The sequence below is a fragment of the Sander vitreus genome, chromosome 4 (genome assembly GCF_031162955.1).
Source record: "Sander vitreus isolate 19-12246 chromosome 4, sanVit1, whole genome shotgun sequence".
In the NCBI taxonomy this organism is placed as follows: Eukaryota; Metazoa; Chordata; class Actinopteri; order Perciformes; family Percidae; genus Sander; species Sander vitreus.
Window position 1 is genome coordinate 16,013,632 of NC_135858.1, and position 20,343 is coordinate 16,033,974.

Here is a 20,343-nt window from a genome sequence, read left to right on the forward strand (position 1 = left end):
AAGTGGATAAGGCCATCTCATTATTATCAAATCCAATTGTTTCACCAACTCTCAACCCACTCTCAGGTCAGACGCTCGCATTTCCTGCACTGCCCTCCCTCTTAAGAAAGGTAAATTGATTCATATAGGGTGATATTGCCTGAGCAGTGCAATGTGCTGTGTTTTTTAACCTTTTACAGGGAATAAGTGAGAAACACATTGCATCAAAACAACTTTTATAGAGCATGTGGGCAAAAAGGTCTAGATGAAAGTCTCTAGTGTATTCAGCCTTCCTTTAAAAAAAAAAAAAAAAAATGAAAAGAAAGAAAACAACGGAACACATCCTGGCATGTATTGACTCTATTCATAGCTGGTAAAGAACAATTGTTCTATTGTTTGACCAAAACAGACTCATAAATGAATTAAAACTGCATGACTTCCTGTGGAGAACTCAACATTTACCACACACAGGCTGAACACACTAAATGGCTGCAACTCAGAAATGGTGAAATTATATAGTAAATATGAATGGTGTTGGTCGGTGCAGTGAAGTAAATGCATTAAATAGCTGCCCTGCTCACTGATTGAGTGCATCAGGGGCTCTGATGAAAACCATTAACAAGATTAAACAAATTCAGGGCTAGTGACCTGTTTATTAGAACAGCTATAGCTTGTTCCCTTCCCAGACTACAATAAACAATCCTCAAACGTGTCTCCACACACAGTGGCAGGATCGTACATAACAGCTCTGACAATGTCAAGAAAATTTACTGTGTAAAGTGAGGTTTTCAATTTTCAATATGTGGCAATTGGATCGCTTAAGTGCCAAGAGCTTATGAGGTCATTCCTGAGGACACGGTGTGCAGCCCTGCATGAATTGTTTAGTTATTGATTCTGAAATAAATTCAGCTGCCTCTGGTGGATACATTACACTCACACATTACTGGTGTTCTTGAATGGTGATAGTTGATTACTGGCAATGTAAATGAGTCCATCTAACTCAACAGGTGGAGCATGACACTGATACTGCCGAGACGGCGATTTGAACTTGGGACATCTGGGATGAAAATGCATGTTGTTGTAGCTAGAGTAAAAGCGATTCCAGTTGTAAAATATTACTATAATAAAGCTACAAATTCAGGAAAAGATGTGGAATCAAATACCTGTCGAAATGTGCTTTTGTAGAAAACATTTGCTTAGTACTGATGAAAAATACATAACCTGTAGCTCACTGGCCAAATGACTCAATGTTAGCCATAAATAATACCCCTGCACTAGGATTTTGCATGCATCACTTCCAAACAGGCTCTTCATGTCTGCCCGAGGCCATGCAGGCAGTCAGACCTCCTCCCTCCCTTCCTTTTTAAATGCTTTTTGATGTTGGACTCTAATCAATACTTAAAGGCTGGATTTAGAAACCATAAATAAAACCATGAAGAGGAATGCACTAGATACCTCTTTAGCAGCCTCACTAGTATGTAATGTTTACTGATGGCAATTTATTATTTCTTTCTCAAGAACTTTACAAGGACCAGGATGAAAATAAAATTTTCCTCGAGAAATGAGAGATGCAAACATTGTAATCTAAATAAAAATCTAAAACAGGGACCTGCTGGACCAAAAGGGTCCAACATACATTTTACACTGCATCACAAGTACAAAAAAAAAAAAAAGAATATAATTTGAGCTTCTTATGATATAACAGAGTGAAAGAAAAAAGGACATTGTTTCAAGTGACTGCTACAGTATGAATTGGATACTAGCGGTGTATTAAAGGAGAATTCCGGTGGATTTCAACACGTAGCTCTGATGTTTGGAAATGTAGAGTGCTGTCAGTAGCAAAAAAACAAACAATCGGTGCTGCCTCCACCGTGTTATCCCCCTGCTAGCGTTAGCACCCAACAGGCTTAAACAGGGCAAATTTTAAACGTGTTTTTAGCCTCTAAACATGCTCAAAATGTCAGTACAAGTGCCTACCTATGTGCAGTGATTCCTTCCGAGAAAACAAAGCACATTTGACTGGAACATTGGCTTGTATGAGTTCGACAATCGACTAGTGTGGACTTGACCCGGAAAACAGGAAATAAACAGAGGTATGTGCACTGGCTGGATTAACACAACTTTTATGCCTTTCTGTTACAGCTACTGCAGTCAGATTCACTGTGTTCCCTTTTAGAAAAAGGAATCACTGCACATGGGTAGGCACTTGTAATGACATTTCGAGCATGTTTAGAGGCTTAAAAACACGTTTAAAACTTGCCCTGTTTAAGCCTGTTGGGTGCTAACGCTAGCAGGGGGATAACACGGTGTAAGAAGCACTGATTGTTTTCATTTTTTTTGCTACTGCCAGCACTCCACATTTCCAAACAACAGAGCTACGTGTTGAAATTGACCGGAACTCTCCTTTAACTACAGATGTTCCGATACCGATACCAGTATCGGAAAAGCCTCCGATACTGCCTAAATTGCTGGTATCGGCGATACCAAGTTTGTGCACCGATCCGATACCACGTAATTTAGCCCTGGAGAAAATCTACTTTAAAGTAGTTCATTTATGTTTTTTTTTTCCGTTATGACTGACTGTCAAACTGGATAATAAAAGAAAGTGGCGTTCATCGTTTGTGTTTGTTCATGTGTCACAAAGAGTTTAACAAAAACAATAGCAATTATATCACATCCATACAGGGTTAGTAGTATACAGCTGTTAAAACATAACGCAGGTATTGGATCAGTACTCTGTATCAGTTGAATGGTATCGGAACATTTCTAGCATTTACTGCATGCTGGCTTCGCACTTCACTTGGATAATGTCTAAAATTACAGATTTTTTTTAAACCTTTTTATAATTCAAATTAAATGTAAATGTCTTTTAGGGCTGAAACCATTGCTGAAGAAACTAGAGTAACTCAATTACCAAAGCTCTGTTTAATCCATATAACCATATACAATTCACTGTATTTCGCACAGGTGATTATTATTATTGTCCGCGGACTGCCCTTACTCCGTTCCGCCGGATCAGGTTAGGTTAGACCCAGCAGCCCGCTGTGACCCCCAGTGCTGGGTCTTGCACTAATCGAATTCCAGTTGCTACAGCTGCCAACTGAAGGTCTGTCGCCGCAAAATATGACGGCTACAGTACCTTGGAAAATAGCAATATGGGGCGCTGGCATTTGTCATTTGAATGAACATTCATTGAACAAATGAGACAAGAATTAGCGCACTCGCGGCCCCTCCGCCTCACTCCCCGACCGCTAGGAGATTACTACTTCGCCGGGACAAGAGCGGGCGGAAGCTCCTGAGACAGAACTTTCTGTTACAAATAGTTTCCATCAAAACACAGAATGTAATATGGCACTTAAATGCACTAAATGGGTTTAGCTTTGACAGATTATTTTATGCAATTTAAGCAATAAAGAAAAAGTACATTTAAAAAGAAAACAAACCCAATTAGTTGTTCATTTTAGGAGATTTACTCTGTTGTATATTTACTATTGCTCTTGAATACAGCAATGTATTTGTTATCTGATCAATTGATGAAATAATCAATAAAATACTGGATTGCTAAAATAATCGATAGCTGCAGCCCTACTTTCTTCTGCACAGTAAATTGATATTTTTCTTGTGGAGGTCATGCACACTAAAGCTGTATTCCAAGGTTCATGATGTACGCATTACCCACGGTCATGTTTTAATAAATTTACACTGTCTAAACATAGCATGCTAAAGTGCAATTGTGAGTTCAAGAAAATAAAATCTGTTCTTTTTTCACACTAAGATTTTGTCAGTCTACCCTCATCCCCACTGTTTTAAATGGCAACAAAAAACGACATGTTTTTTCAAAAACTACATGTTTCTAACTGTTAAAACCGATACATTTAGCTATAAACATTTTCTAAAACTAGGCCTATTTAAAAAATGATATTTACCAATGGTATTAAATTTAGTCAAGTTTGAGGGTCTCAGATTCAGTTTCCTCAAAAACGAATAAAATCCAACCTGTGTTCTAGTCAACTCTGTACCTTAATCTATGATTTTAAGAGTGCCATTTCTTTCCCCCTCAACAACTTAAAAATAGAGAGGTTCATAGATGTGGTCCTAACAATAAGAACATGCTCCTGCTGATTAACTTTAGAGGTATTGTGTGATGGAAGAAATCCATTGGCATGTCACAATAATTGAGGGGCAGCGAGAAGCAAGCTTGTGACCGGGAGGTCGTCGGTACAATCCCCAGACCGACAGGATCAAATCTGGGTGGGGAAAGTGAAAGAGCAACGCTTGTCCCTCCCTCATTACCACCACTGAGGTGCCCTTGAGCAAGGCCACTCTATTGGAGCTGCTCAGTGGCCAGCAGATCAGACTGTGGTTGCACTGGGCAGCTTCCAGGTATGAATGTGTAACTTTGTGAATATGATCAGGGTGTTCCTGCAAAAGAGCGGCTTCCTCTCAGTGAATCTTCCCTAAATAAATAAAGGTTAAAAAAATAAAAAAATAAATAAGGCGGCCGCTAATTAGCCAAAAGGGATTACAAGACTATTACACTACCCATTATTTATGCCAACATATAACTCATAACAAATGAGGACGTCTGCTGTATTCACACACTTGTTTGGCCTTGCTTTCATACATGTGAAAGTGTATCTCATTCTGGTCAAATCAACAGTATCCTCTATCAATAGACAACCGTAGAATTTTACATCAAACTTATTGAAGCCACCTTGGCACCGATTTCATCACCTACACATATTCAAACTTACAGAAAAACAAATCCAAGGCTATTAAAAATTCCAACTAATACACGCAAGAAAAGGAGCAAACAAAGGCTGAAAAACCGCATTCAATTGAGCAGTAATGATTCTAATCCAGCAGCAACACCGCAGCTTAGTGGTGAAGCTGACATGCGAGTGCATTTAGCTGCAGTTCTTATGACCCAAAACATGGTTGTCCAAGAAAATACAGGACTAAATGTGAACCAAATTTAAAAAGGAAAAATACTCCTAAATTCTCTCGAGTGAAGTAAATACGGTTTTTGTACAAGAAATTAGGCTCTCAAAGTGTAACTTAAGTTCTGATGTATGTTGGTGGGGATTTTGAAAAAATGTGTTGCAATAAGGGGATATTGTTGTGTTTTAGCTTTATATCATCACAGTCAACCATGGTGGTTGCTGCTAGCTTGTCTCGCTCTCAGCTCAACCAAGGCTCTCTTCTCCATTGTATACATTCGCAAACTTCCAGTAACTGTCAAGATTAGAGCTAAAACAATTGACCGATTAATCAATTGGTCCATTGACAAAAGATTTATCTGCAACTATTTTGATAATCAATTGTTTAAGTAATTCATAAAGCAAAATGCCAAATCCAGGTTTTAAAATGTCCCCTAAGAAACCTATGGGTGATGTCACAAATGCCATGGCCATTTTATTTCTACAGTCTGTGATTCTAACGCTACAGGCACATTTTCATTTTAGCATTAATTCAGATCTGGTCATTTTCAGTTGCCTTTAAGATCCCAGAGCCGTCTTCATTATCTTGGGTATTAAAAAAAAAAAAAAAATTAGCAACAGGAGTTGCTTTATCAGGTATTAAAAGACCAGAGAGATTTCCCATGCCCCCTCAAATATGGAGTTGCTGATATTTAGTCAATACCTTGCTACGGTGTACTACTTTTATTGATTTTGACTCAAAGTACATTTTCTCATTTCCTTGAAAACACCCATATGCTTTACCATTAGCTCAGCAACCGTGAGAATATATATTGCTAGAGGTGTGACGACTTTCTCTGTTAAAATGAGTTGGGAAGCGGTCAGCGAAACCTAACTTTACTTTTAATGATATTAAACAAAGAGAAATGTTCTCCATTCGTCCTATAATGGTCATAAATCGATACTAGAGTAGCCTACTTCCTTGTTTAGTGGTGCAATTAATAAAATGCAGAGGAGAAAAGAGCATCTGTCTTCACAAAAATCATCTGTTGAGTGTTTGATGGTAATTTATTTGTGCTTTAGAATGTAATTAATGTAAAACAATAGTAAAACAAGCTTTATTTCTCTCTCTCTCTACTGTACAATGACAAATCCAAGTACAAAACAACTGGTTTCAACTACTGCCAAAAAACACTTAGTTATGTTGTAACCTTGGTTCTCTGAGGGAAGAGACTCTCCACCATATATGGAAATAAGTAACCGTGTAACTGTTGGTTATAAAGGAGAGAGGCCAGTCATTTGAGTTTGTGGCAAAACCTTTCAGTGCTCGTTTTTTATTGTGTGACTTTTGATTGAATAAAGGACTATTTTTCCAGTCTTATTTCTTCATTGAAGTTTTCTGTAAAATAGTGTTAAAATCTTGTCTCGATCTCGTGAACCCAATCTCGTGTCTTGTGAGCTGGATGTCTCTTCCCACCCCTATATACTGCCATTGTACTTTGGGCCATGAAAACAAACAGCTATCGAACACAGAACATGCATTAACACACTTATGGAAACGCTTGCATCTCATGCACCTAAACTGGCTGCAGTCATGAGCAAGTGCCCTTTTGATGTTTTTATACAGTACTGTAGTTCATGTGGGTCTGCTTCACCTGACTAATTCATCATAATACAGTAATGATGAGGCTATGACACTGAAATGCCAGAGATACTGGAATAAGTCATTATATCCTGACCTTTAAAACAGGATAACATTTACTGTATATTTCTGAGTCTCCTATAATCACACATCGAGGGCCTACAACTATCAATTAATCTGCTAATTAGATTCTTGCTTTGCCTATAGAATATCGTAAAAGGTGGGAAATGCTTGTTACAACTGCCCACAGTTCAAGATGATGGCTTCAAATGTCTTATTTTGTCTAACCAACTGTCCAAAACCCAAAGATACTCAGTTTTGTGTATAATAAAGAACAACAATCCTTAAGTTTGAGAAGTGGGTACTGCCACTTCAATGGCTAAATTGATTATGCGATTATCAAAATAGTTCTCATGAACCATTTGTTGAAAAAGCTACGAAAAGTTAAGCACTATAATTCATAAGCATTCCACTTTTTTTTTTTTTTTTTTTGTGTGTATTCACTACTATGTATAAGAACGCGGCTGGCCACGTAGGGAGGAGATCGGGGTGGATGGGTGGGCGTTAACATACAGGACTTTCAAGCCAGGGAGTGGAGTTCACTTCCCGGGGAAAACTAAAGTCTTTCACCCAGAAAATGCATGGAGGAGTGTTTTAATCCAAACCACAATCTTTTTCCTAATCTTAACTAGTCGTTTTGGTGCTTTAACTTTAGTCTCGGCAAACCGCTCATATTTTGTGGACTAAATTTAATTGTAATGTCCCGCCGAAACGACCGGCAGCTTGCAGTGCTTTGTACCCAGCTCAAAGTCACCTATTTTCGGGTAACTGAACCACCAACTACCGCTGATATAACCGAGGTCTGTATCCAGCGTTACAAAGCTCTGTAGCGGCTTAAACAACTAGCAACTGCCACTTGGCGTCATGGAGCTCGTAGCCAGCTGGCATCATGTGACCACCCGGCATCACTTGACCAGCCGGCGGTCTCCTAATTTGGTATCATACGCTTTTGCGTGTATACATTTTCGTACAATATCATATGGACCCATTCATGAGAATGCGTTGAAATAGCTGATACATTTTCTGTCAATCTACTTATTGATTAATCAACTAATATTTTCGGCTCTGCACAAATCGGTTCATATCTAGGCTACTGTTACCGTTAAGACATAGAAACAATGGGTCACTGCAAAATGATGAGTTCTGCCAGTGCTATGGTGTCCTTAATACTGTTCTTAGAATCCTCTTTACCAATTCAAGAATACTTTCATCTACTATTCATAGGCCTTTATACATTAACCTATATTGTAGGAAACCACTTCCATTTTAGACGGCACTCAGTAATGTCACTTGTGACATAAAGCCTATTCAAAAGCAGTTCATTCTCAACATTACAGTGACGCAGATGATTGTCTTGAGAACCGAGAGGCTATGGAGGCAGAGTGGTTGCTAGCTCCCACCTTACTTACGCTGGCTGCTAAGTGTTGGGACAGATGATCTCTGGAATCCCTGAGTGATTAGTGGTTACCTGGGGATAGGTCTGCTCTGCTGTGGTAAACACTTGTGTTGTGAGGTGTGGATTAGCAGTGACAATAACATACGGCAGCTGTCGCACCTTTAGCTCACACCATTTTGACAGATAAAGCAGACACATGCGGGAATTTGTACGACAGAGCTGCTAAAATTACCCAGGGATCAAGTGGAAGGTGTTTTAATTTTTTTTTCACCGTCTTATAACGCGAGTTGTCTTTTTTGAGGAAGCGTTAAACAATGTCTTTCTGAAATCTGAAAATGTCAAAGGAAAAGGCCATGGTATTCACAGCCCTAGTTAATTAGGGTTCCACTACCAGGAGGGTTTGAGTGTTTGTGTTGAAGAACAGAACCATCTGCATTCCCCAAAGGGGAGCATGTCAACAGGATCGATCGGGTAGTCTCTAAACTACTGTTCTGCCTCCAAAACTATCCAACTCAGCACATCTTCTCCCTTGGAAGCCTCTGAAATTAACCAACTCTACATTTTCACACTAGCTGCCTCTGTCATTTTTACAATACCACACTTTCCTCTCACTAAATTAATTTGGTAAAACAGTTAGATACAATGTTTTATCACATGGAAAAGGCCTAGCGCCACTTTGCCGTCTTTTTAGTAATATGGTTAAATACCAATGACCCCCCCTCTATTGTTGTTTTAGAGCTTTTTCTTGAAATAGAGAACACTCCCAGGGAGACAGTCCAAGTGTGTGAGAAAAACAAACAGAACATCAATCTCATTTGGAACCCAAAGGAAAGAGCCTGGGGACTGATCTCTCAGGGTGCTCACTTAGGGAGAGAGAGAAAAAGAGCTTACGACAAGGAATTAATGAAGTGGGTATAGCACTGGAGTGGAAGAGTGGATATCAACTCAGTGTTAAACTCTACTATTCTTCTTTATTTACCACATATGTTCATGATGAATGACCCTTAATTAGTTTCGTAAATTGATCAAAATAGCCAAACTGGAGATTACAGAGCCAACACTTCTGATTATAACAGCAGCTAACCCCAAAGGCACTGACAAAGAGTGTGTTTTAATTAATCGAGGTACACTCTCAGAGAATGAAATTTATATCTCAGTGCATTTCTTTAATAACCTAATTTAAGGGTTCATAATCAAAAATGTTTGTTTTGCATTTATGTAAAACAAAATCAAACATCAGCAGATATATTGACATTTTGAACACTCAAATATGGATATTGGCCTCCAATATCAAATAATAATCCCATTTATTTATCAGAGACAGTCACACTGAACAAAAAAGACATACTGTATTAAAACCCTAACAAATTACATGAGAATAAATATTTTACACAAATTAAAAAAAATGTCAATATATTTAAAAGCAGGAGCTCACTGAAAAAGAAACAACACAGCTAAAGCTTCCAGTTGCATAAACCAAAACCCTCGGGTGTTTCTTTACAAAATGAAACAGCCAAAGCCAAAGATCAGGTTTGCATGGCGTCATTTCAATTTCATTTAAGCATTATGTTGCTGTTCCATTCAAACAAAACACTTGTCTGTCCCGATTGTGATAACTACTATACACAGTGACTACCATAGAGTTTCAAGAGCTGGGTAAAGATTACGTGTTTAGACTGTAGTGACTGCATTTTGAACTAAAAGTGACCTAAATGCATAGTAAGAAGAGGTATACGCAGGTATATTGGAGGCATTTTCTCTAGCAGCTCAAAATATCAAGAACATAATTAATGTAAAATTCAATTCATCTAATGCAACTTGACGCATTAAAAAAAGCTTATTTTGCATTCTGCAGAGCACCTTGAGCTTGATAAAACATGCACAGCCTACTCCTATATCTTCAGTGATTGTCGCCATAATTCACGACAGGAAAAATGAGCCTCGTGGATGGGATAGCCTACTTATGAATTTGCTTTTCCTTGCCTCTGAAAAAGACAATCTCGAATGCAGCCCACCACGAGGAAAAAAGAAGCACAAAACAAACATGCTCATTTGACCCACAATTGCACAATGCAGGAAAAAGGGTGAAAAGGGAGCCTGGAGATCCCATTGTGTCCAATTGACTGACACTCTAGCTGTAAGTAAAAGTTGACACAGTATCACATCGCGGCAAGATTGTTGAAGAGGAAAGAGGACGTGGTGACTGAAGGACACAGCACATTTATTGATATGGGTAAGTCCTTGAGTGCAGCAGTATACGTCCTTCAGTGACAGTGCCTTATTGCCTGGACATTAATCACTATTGTCATGTAGCACAGGAAATATGTGTACACTGGTTTCCCCAAAAGCATTCATCCTCCCGCATTTGAACCAGCCTGGTCGAATCCGGTTTCTGTGTGTGTGTGCCTGTGTTTGTTTTAGGTTGCATGTTGCGAAGACAGATGAAATGATTCGTAGTGAAGTGGCTGTGAGTCATTCTAAATAATTAAAATGCTACTGTGACCAGCTTGGAGTATCTTGGCTGGAAGACCGGGTGAACTCAACTGTACACACCAAGTAATGAAGTGATGACTAATTGTCTTGATTAACATAAATGTGATAAATAAACAGTTTAATCACAATTAATGTAGAATTACTATAATTGCCCTTTAAATAAAACATTGTTCTCATAATGTTGGGCTCATATCAACTGAAATATTCCATTTCAGTATTAATGTCAGCATCTCCAGATAGGCCAATACTATCCGCAGGTCACATCTGAGGCCTGTACTACGACTCCAGATCAACATGCCCTGGATTTATTTCAGTTACCCGGCTTCACCTAACAACTGCGGTCCCACATAACCTGTGTCACGACGCTGGTTATCAACTAGTTCAATCAACTCAGGGTTTCCCAATCCAGCGGCGCGGGCATTCACATAAAAGAGGCGGTGTTTGCGCACCACGACCAATCGCAAACATCTACCAGAGCCGCATATTTTAAACAAGAAGAGCAAACTATAATTCTCAATAAATATGAAGAACACAAACACGTTTTACAGGCAAAATGCAGGAAGGAAAGCTGGCAAAAAAAGCCGACGCCGTTTTACGTAAATCACAACGCTTATCCTATCAATATCACTTCCAGTGGTGTAGTCTACGTGATAGTAAGCTCCAGGATTTTTATATAGGCTACCCACTTAAAAATGCCCAATGACACGTAACAACATAGGCTACTTTCCATTATATTTTTGATAAATTTTGAATTGTCATCCGTGCTTTTTTCTTAACATCTATAGGCTGAATAAAGGTATTTTTACCGTAAATTGGTGCATTAAAGTGTTTCGGAATGCTGGAAATGAAGTCGTTGATGCTTAAAACTTTCCTGGGGGAGGACACCCAGGCCCCCCCACTATGATATGCCCCCTTCCTCCCCCAAAGGCAGATTCTGGCCAATATACAGTAGGCTACAGTACACCCACTATAATAGTATACATTAGACTACACTGGTCACTTCCCCATCAGTCAGGCACAAGATCTGACCATTATTACACTTTTGCTTTCCATGAACTGTCGTTGCTTTTTTATTTCAGTTGAAACCCTGGCAGTGGTAAGCGATCATGAGAGAAAATAAAAAAATATCAAAACATAATTCTAACCGATGTGCGTATTGGCAACACACGGCTGAAGAAGCCGACAAATAGCCTATAATTCCCTCCGCTTAAAAGTCTAAATCTTTCATAAAGATTCTCTCTCTCTCTCTCTCTCTCTCTCTCTCTCTCTCTCTCTCTCTCATCAACAACATACTAGGGTGCGAAATTAACTTTTTTGTCCACCAGCCAAATGTGTAGTGAATGTTCAAATTTTACCAGCCACTCAATTGATTATTGGTTTTATGGCTGGTGAGTGAAGCAAATCTACCAGCAACTTGCATATTTTACTAATATTTGGCTGGTGGAAGGTGCCAAATTTGTACCCTGTGGGAGAGTATTTGTATAGCCTACTTTTTCTGCATGCATTCTACACCCACCTTGCTGGGTTCAGTCTGAGGGCTTCTATCCAGCAGATATTTTAGAAGGTACCCTGTTAAGTTTCTAACCGCTAGCCTAGACACGTAATGAATCAATGTTTTTACGAGGGGGTATGTTTTTTGTTCATTTACGAATTTGTCCTCTGCTGATTTCACACTACTACACTGATCAAAAGCAATGTGCCAACAAAGGTAGGAGAGAAAAAGACGGATAGCTAGAATCCAGATGTATCCAATGTGGGATTTAAAGTTTTTGAAATTCTGCTCGGCAAATATTTTATGAGGAAGAAATGCAGTGAATGTGTCTGTTAGACCTCAAGCATACACACAATGCCTTTTGATAAATAACACTGAATGTAAGCATAACTTTCATCTTTCTTGTTTCTATTTCTGCACAAGAAAAAGGAGCAGCACAGCTTCTAACACTTTTATAATTTTCTAATAGCCTTATATATTATGAAAACATATGTCTATTAATTTGATTTCTCAGGGCTTAAGAGGACTCTTTGGTGTGGGAGCAAGAGAAATAATTCACACTTTATTACAAGAAATCATTTCGAACTTTAAATTATTCTGCAAGCGTTTGTGAAAGTCAGTACAGTTTTTCGGGATGCCTTCTCTTTACTTTTAGGGTACTTTAAATGTGATTCATTTAACGTAATTATCCTATTTTTTTTATAAACAAAACAGATTTTATGTAACTGCAATGTATGGAGTAAACTGTGAAATAATAAAAAGGTAGCTCATGATCAGTTTGAAGAAATCATGTTGGGGCACGGCTCCAGACTAACTTTTTTTTTTGACTATAGGAGCACTGTAGCCCCATCACCTCACCATCAACCTGCAATGCAATTTTTCACATTCTCCCCATTTTAACTGATGAATGCTTTGTTAATAAATACAGAAACTACAATGTGCTGTTTTTTTGTTAATTTATTTTTGTTCACAGTCACATTTTAGTTTAATGGTGCTTAACAAATGCACATTCAGAAATTTAAACATAGTATTATTACTGTCATTACAGTAAAACCAAAACAATGCAGACTCGCTCCCTCCTCGTCAAATTTGTAGATCCCTAGTATTAAAAAAAATGGTCGCAAAATGCGAGCATTTGGTCGCAGTCTGGAGCCCTCTGCTGGGGTGATTTTCCCATACCACAATGGTGGTCAATGCCTAACCATCCTTCTTACAATATACAACATGACGTGCGTAACATTTTTATATTAATTAACGTCCAGTACATTTAAGCCATTGCTAAATGAGTTGCTACAAAGCTAATTAAATCTATCGGCTCCACACAACTCTCTCTGTATTTCTCAGTATAGCTATGTTCAGAAATTGGTGTCTACCGGCGACTTTCGCGCGCAGAAACTCGAGTGAAGATAATTACCCCTTTTGAAGAGTTCATGTTTTTTAAATCCACCGTGTCCTCCTTGGCTACTAGCAACTGCGTGGAGGAGGGGTGGGAGTGAAGTGTGATCAGGGAAGGCTTGTATCATGTGGCTGCACCGACAGAATTGTTGTCATTACTTAGAATTCCTCATGGGGAAGACAGAAACTACGCACTATAGCTTTAATTACAAAATTGCATTGTTGTTTTAAAGTGTATTCAGTATTAATTAGACACATAGATAAGCTGATCATTAAATTTGAAAGCAGTAAGTAAAGCAGTGTTTCCCATACATAGGTTCTACTTGTGCGCACCGCCCAGGTAGATTGAGACCTGCCCAGGTAGATAAAACCCAAATAATTAAAAACATTTTTACAATCAACGATGTATTTTTTTTTTTTTTACAGCGCACACAGACCAGTGGCCTTCCAACCCCTCCCCCCGTGAAGTCTCGTGCCGCGTGCATGATAGCGTCAACACTTTACTTCAGGCTTAGAGGCTATCGTTGGTAGTAGCATGCTGCTGTTGGTCTTGCCATGGGATTTACTGTACTGATAAAGCGTAGAGCCGCGGCCACACCGGTGTGACAGCTTTGTTTAGAGTCTGGTTGTTCCCCCTCTCCGCGGCAATCTGATCCACTCCATATCTTTATAACGGAGCTAACTGCTAATCGTTGCTAACCAAGCCTTCAGTTTCCGTTCTCCGTGCCTGTATGTATCTATTAACTGTATTTATGGACTGAAGCCCGAATAATAAGAGAGATTTTACTAAGTTGACTATAAAAGTTTTAAACTACAATTCAGAGTTGTTTGAATGACAGAAATCTGTTTAGATGAGACCTTTTTAGGATCCATAAAACAAGGATTAAAACAGTTCAAAAAACGAACAATGATCTAACAAACAAAATGAGAATTAACTTTAGATAGCCTTAGTCTTATATGATTTAACAGGAGTTAGGAGGAGACAGTGTTGAGATTTATAATAACATGTAAGTTTCTGTATGGATCATAGTATAGTATTAAAGTTAAGTTGTTAATACATATAACATTTGGGCTCCGGGTAATCACGTATTTTATCTGCTGAACCATAACATTTGACAAACCAACCAGATTTAATTGACAAAGCACATCATGGCTACACTTCATCTGTATAATCTTTTAGTCTAATTTGTTTAATATGTAAATAGTTATTTCTTTCTAAATTATCTGTTAATGTTATGTAGCCTAGTCATTGTTTTCAATAAACAGTTACATACACTTTCATTTGACTAGTTGATTACTGAACCCGCCAGTGAAGCAGTCACACACTGCGCGCCGTCACATCCTTTGCCACCCACCACCACAAGTAAATTCTCAACCTGTGGAAAACACTGCAAAGGCTGAGTATCACTAGCAAAAAGGATCAACAGCGATTTGTGTGCACGAGTGAAAAGTGATTGCAGTTGCAGTGTTTCCCCATCGGACCATTTAATGGGTGGCACAGGCAGCTGGTGGAGAGACAACAGATCGTGTGCTGAGCCCGTCCGCGATCAAGCACAAGCATATGTTACTGATGCTATTTTAAAACCAGGAAAAAAGTTACTTTTGAGATGTTCTGTCAGTACTGTACACATCGAACCAATTATCCAGAGAAGATAAGAGGACAACCTTGATGATAATGATGCCGTGGCCAACATCAGCGATGTCCAGACAGCTGGCATCCTGCTGGCACAGCAGTACATCAGGACCTCATTAATAACATTAATATTATGTTTGATCACCAAACTATTTGCAGTGGACAGTAATGGTGTTAGAAAAGGACATCCCTACAATACAGTACACGCAAGTGAAAATGGCCATTATATATCTGTCAAAAAGCATTGTTTTTTATTCAAATTCCTAAAATCCTGTTCATTAAGGTCCTATTATCTATACTACTAATTATTCCCCAGCTGTATCACAAGGCATTAATGCCTTTATCTGTTTCTGTGTAGCCATATTCACATAACATGCAATAATTTCCTCATTACTTAAATGATGCAATCAGGGAGGATTCTATAGGCCTAATTAATGACGAGCTATGCTTCTCACGACAACTAGGAGCTGCAATTCCAACCACACAACTTTAAAACAAACGTAACTACAATTTTCACCAAACCACAACACATTTATTTATCTCCATATTATTGTAGGCAGTGACATTTTAGAGAAAAACATTTGTGTTAGTGAGAAAAGAGATGCAAGACTGCTTTTCTAAATGAGCTGAATTACTGTTTTTTGCCTCTACAGTCTAAACTTAAGACAAAATCCTCTAAGATCTCAAGAAAATCAGGTCAATTTCATCAACACCTTTGTCTTTAAATCCGGTATGTATTAACATAAAAGTAGGAAATAATCCCCCTCTCTTTCAAATTTTTTATTCTCATGTTAACTAGCACTGGTTTGGTAATACTATCTACGATGTAAACTCTAAATTTATATTAAAAAGATTTAGGTCACCCGGCCTAGACAGTAGATGAATATGGTTAGGTGACAGTGCACAAACAGCCAAATTGGATTTATCCTCCACCACCTTGGAGCTGGTCAGTCTGCTGCGTGTCAGACGTCTGGTGATACCTGTCATATGGGAAAACTAAGATGTGTTAGGGGCCTGGAGGGTTACTTGTCAATAAAGCTGCAAACTAAGGATGTGGAAGCAGGGAACTGGGGGATTTTGGGGTAGAGTGGGTGGGCGGGTGGAGTGACTCAGAGAGGAACCATTCTCCTGCGTTACATCACTGCGACTTCTATATAGGGGATTATTCGTGCCACAGAATAAAAGCATCCAATATAATTTGGGATGCACACTAACTAGAACCATGTTAAAATGAAATTTGATGTATAACTGATTATGGAAAGTAGATGCAACTAATGTTTAGTATATTCTTCAAATGCTTCTAATGGTATAATAACCAGATGGGTAAACTAATGGCCATTTATTATCGGCCAATATTGGCTCATCACAGATACAGTACTAATAGCCTATATCTATTAGTGTGTTCGTTGGCTGACAAGAATTTAAGATGCAGAAATGCCAAAAAATTATTGTAGTTATTTTACATAGTTTGTCCACCAGAGAGCACTAACAGTAGGGTTGGGCATCGTTTGGATTTTAACGATTCTGATTCCAATTCTTCCTTTCAATTCGGGTTCTTATCAATTCTCGATTCAGATTCTTTGAGGGGTGGAGTTGAAACGGGTCACATGCTTATTTCACAAATAAGAGGAAAGTTTTATTTTGATTCAATGGTGGTTTGCAGTTTTACTGGGCTTTTTCCAACGTAAAATAAAGCCACACTAGAGCGCCGCTTACTGTGCTCCATGGCTGCAACACAACAAGCGCCTGGCCGCTAAGGAAACCAAAACTTGAGCAGCATGTTAAATTTGGAACCTATGATCAGATTTGAAACCAAATCCTCCAAACGAATTTTTGGAACGATTCCAAGTAGGAATCGGTTCTCGATGCCCAACCCTAACTAACATGTATTTTTGAAGTGTAAAATGTCTTGCTGAGTAGATATCTTCTTCACAAAATCTAATATCGGGCTGTATAACAATAGAAATTGGAGCAATTGGAAAAATCTAAATTGTGACTTTATATTTTAAGACTAGGAACTGGTATTCCATTCAAAAATAGATGAAGATGTATTAGACTATACTTAAAAAAGTTGATCATTTATTCTGAAGGAACTTGCGTTAAAGCTAGAGAGCGGAACTTTTACATATTAATGAACATCCGTTACAATCAAGCCCTTGCCTAACGAGTTCACACAATGCTGATTAAGGCATGTAAGTAACCTGATGCGCCGGATGGTGTAGCCACCGCTGCAGCCTAAACACATTACCCCCATTTAAAATGAATGGAAAGACCTGCGTTTTCGTCTGACCGTCTGCTGTGAAGGCTAAGGCTGCGTTCACGTCACCAAAAGGGGATCCGGCAATTTTCCACAGGGTGGTGCGGCAGTGTGGGAGTGTCACTGAAATGGCTCATTGATGTGACGTCCTGTTGTGTTCCCCCAATGTAGCACAAGTAGATTTTATATTTCACAATTAGTGTTTTTCGTCAGATCGTTTATAGATGTCGACATTTCCGACCGAAGGCAGCTTTAGTTCACGGTGAAAGAGAGAAGAAGAAAAAAGGGACAAGGGACTATGCCTTGATGTTGCAGGATACAGTCAGCTGTTACACAAACTCCTGGGCAGTTCAGTGCTTGTGTTTTAATGTTTGTAAAACTTTCTTGTGGCAGCAATAGAGGCAGAGATGTTTCCCGTTTACTGTACGGGACTCTCACGCCACCTCAAAACAGACTGACAAGTTTGATCGCGGCAACCTAAATGCACTACCAAGCCCTGCGTTTTCGCCGCACAGGCAATGTGAATGCATCATTAGCCTATCACAGCCAGGGAAAGCTCTGTATTTCTCAGTAGACCGGAGTTGTGCCTGGTGGCTATGGCGACATTCCCGCACTGGAGCACAGGAAGTATGCCGATACAGCCTATTTGTTACACATGCAGACCTCCTTTGGGCAACTGTATACATGTTCTGCTATTTGCCACTTTTTACCCTTTAAAAACAGTATTGTGTGTCACAGTGTGTGCTTAACCCTCAACCCAACCTTAGCCCTTACCTTAACCAGTCATCTGTGTGAGGCTCACCATGGTCCTACATTAATGTTAATCTAAATCAGACCCTGTTCCAAACCCCCAGAGAGCAGCGTTTGGAGAAACACTGTTCGAAAGGTAAAACAGACGTGTTATATTCTGTTACCTGATGGAATTTTACCTATATTTCCAAGAGTTTTTAACATGGGCACATGCTGTATTGTCATAGCTATTATCGAAGGTGGTGATGGTAACACCTATGAAAATATGAACAAAAAAATATAGTCACACATTTGGATAGCTGTGATAAACTGGTGTCCAGCGGCACAGAATCTGATGGGTCATAAATTTGGATGCAACATGGTCATCTCAATATTTGTGCTGCGGTGGCATTAATCGCCCCTCATAGAGAAAAACCATCCATCCACGAGCGCTAACTATCGCCCTTATCCTCGTTTCTACCTACGCACATAACAGCAAGCAGACACCTAGATTAGCTCCACATAATCCACGACCACAACTACAGTAAACCTATAATAAAACTTAGGGACATCTTATAAACATCACAATAAAACTACAGGTTTAACAGATAACTTTATTTCCTGTGGAATTGGCAGTATTTACGTTAACTCAATGAATAACGTTACCACAGACCATCTGAGTTCCTACAGGATTGTTATATTAGCTACATTTCCTGAGATTGATTCATTCCAGAGACACCACAAATACGAACATTAAGCGATGTAGCTAACGTAAAGCGTCAAGCTTAAACAGGAGTTGTTTAGCTAACTAAATGTTTAGTGTAACGTTAAAGCAGGGGGGGACGTTAGTTTGCGCAATCATATTCCAGCTGCCTAATCAATAACATGCACACAAATCACGGAGGCTAAACGTCCCAGCGTTCACATAACCGTTGGACGTTTAATTCAGCTCGGCCCTGTAAGTTAACCTTAGTGGAAGCCAGGCAAAACGCTGCCTCTGAAAATGTCTTTATTCGACAACCAAAAGTCGCTTTTGCCCTTCATAATAAAAGCCAAATTCAACACTGTGGTCTGACTAGAGTTAGGCTACACGAATGAAAGCTAACCCGTGTTGCAAGTACTTACCAGGATGACAGTCTTTGTGTTTGGGAAAGGTTAAAAATATTAAGGATAAAATCCACCAATAACTCGGTTCCCGTATTGTCCGCATGTTAGACTATTCATCGAGAGCAACAAAAAGGCAACGGGTGAGAAAGTTTTTGAGTCTTTTCTCTTCTTTAAAAAAAAACAAACAAAAAAACACACATACACACGACCGAAGCAGAAACGAAGTTGGCACAGCAGCCACGAAGGCAGAGCATCAAAGTAATGGTTAGCGGTTCGGCTGCAGAGAGTCGCCGTTTCTTTTAAAAAGACAAATTTATTCGCCTCCAGCACGAGCAGAGGCTGTTAGTGTTTTTAGCTTCGAAGAATAAAACGATACGCACACCGTGGCAGTGCAAAAGCATTCCAAATGTGTTGGACTCCACCGTGCCTGTAGCGGGCTTCCAGATAGCAACATTCCCGTAGTGGAGAGGGGTAAATCGGCGATCAATCACTGTCTTTAACTACAGGGGGAAAAAGTAGTCGAATACTATTGATTACACGTGGTCATTATTAAGTGGTTATCCGCGGCATCAGCGTGACGAAGGGTAATGCGAAGAAAAGTGGTGCTGGAAATGTCCCATTCTTCCATCCAGGAAGTGGACTAGCGGTCAGGCATGCATGGATATGTGGCTGCTGGTCCCATCCTACAGGACAGACTGCGTGTGAGAGGGAGCCAGCGCGGGGCGGGAGTAGCGGAGGGAAGGGGAGGCGGTTCTCGGATTTGCTGAATGCAAAATGAGCCGGAACGGACAGAGTCTGGTTTCTGTCTATGGTGCTATGATAAGGAAGACACGAGAAATCAGTGGCTCGTGTCAGATTGTCAAGTCACCAAAGTCCAGACTGGATTGTGCTGCCTCTTTTAAATGCTGCATCAAACATGTTGCATCACACATGATGAAAAACTGGCAAGGCCATTTCAGAATCTACAGAGGATTGAAGCCTTGTTCAAAATAATCTCCCTGCTATATGCACAAATTCCAACCCCCATCCAGTCATCTCCCTGTTTTGTTGCTTCCTCCCATGCCCCATTATTAAAACGACCCTCCTGTGGCCACACAGCGATATCCCTTTGCCTCCTGCTGGCAGAATTGTGAATGGAATACTTTAGCAGTAATGATCACCTGTAATATCATCATGTATGAGTGTGTGCTGATTGGAGAATTATGCATCCATCGGTGACACTCCCTTAGGTAAATGTGTAG

General features: G+C 39.5%; 1 protein-coding gene across 2 annotated transcripts in view; it reads right to left on the reverse strand.

Moving 5' to 3' along the window:
* ca16b (carbonic anhydrase XVI b) overlaps positions 1–19,822 on the reverse strand; it is a 118,294-nt gene extending 98,472 nt beyond the window's left edge. For both annotated transcript variants that reach the window (XM_078248666.1, XM_078248665.1), the window contains exon 1: positions 19,121–19,822. In XM_078248666.1, the coding sequence (XP_078104792.1) occupies positions 19,121–19,205 (85 nt within the window). In that variant the 5' untranslated portion in view covers positions 19,206–19,822. The remainder of the gene's footprint in view (positions 1–19,120) is intronic.
* Between the last annotated feature and the right edge of the window lie 521 nt (positions 19,823–20,343).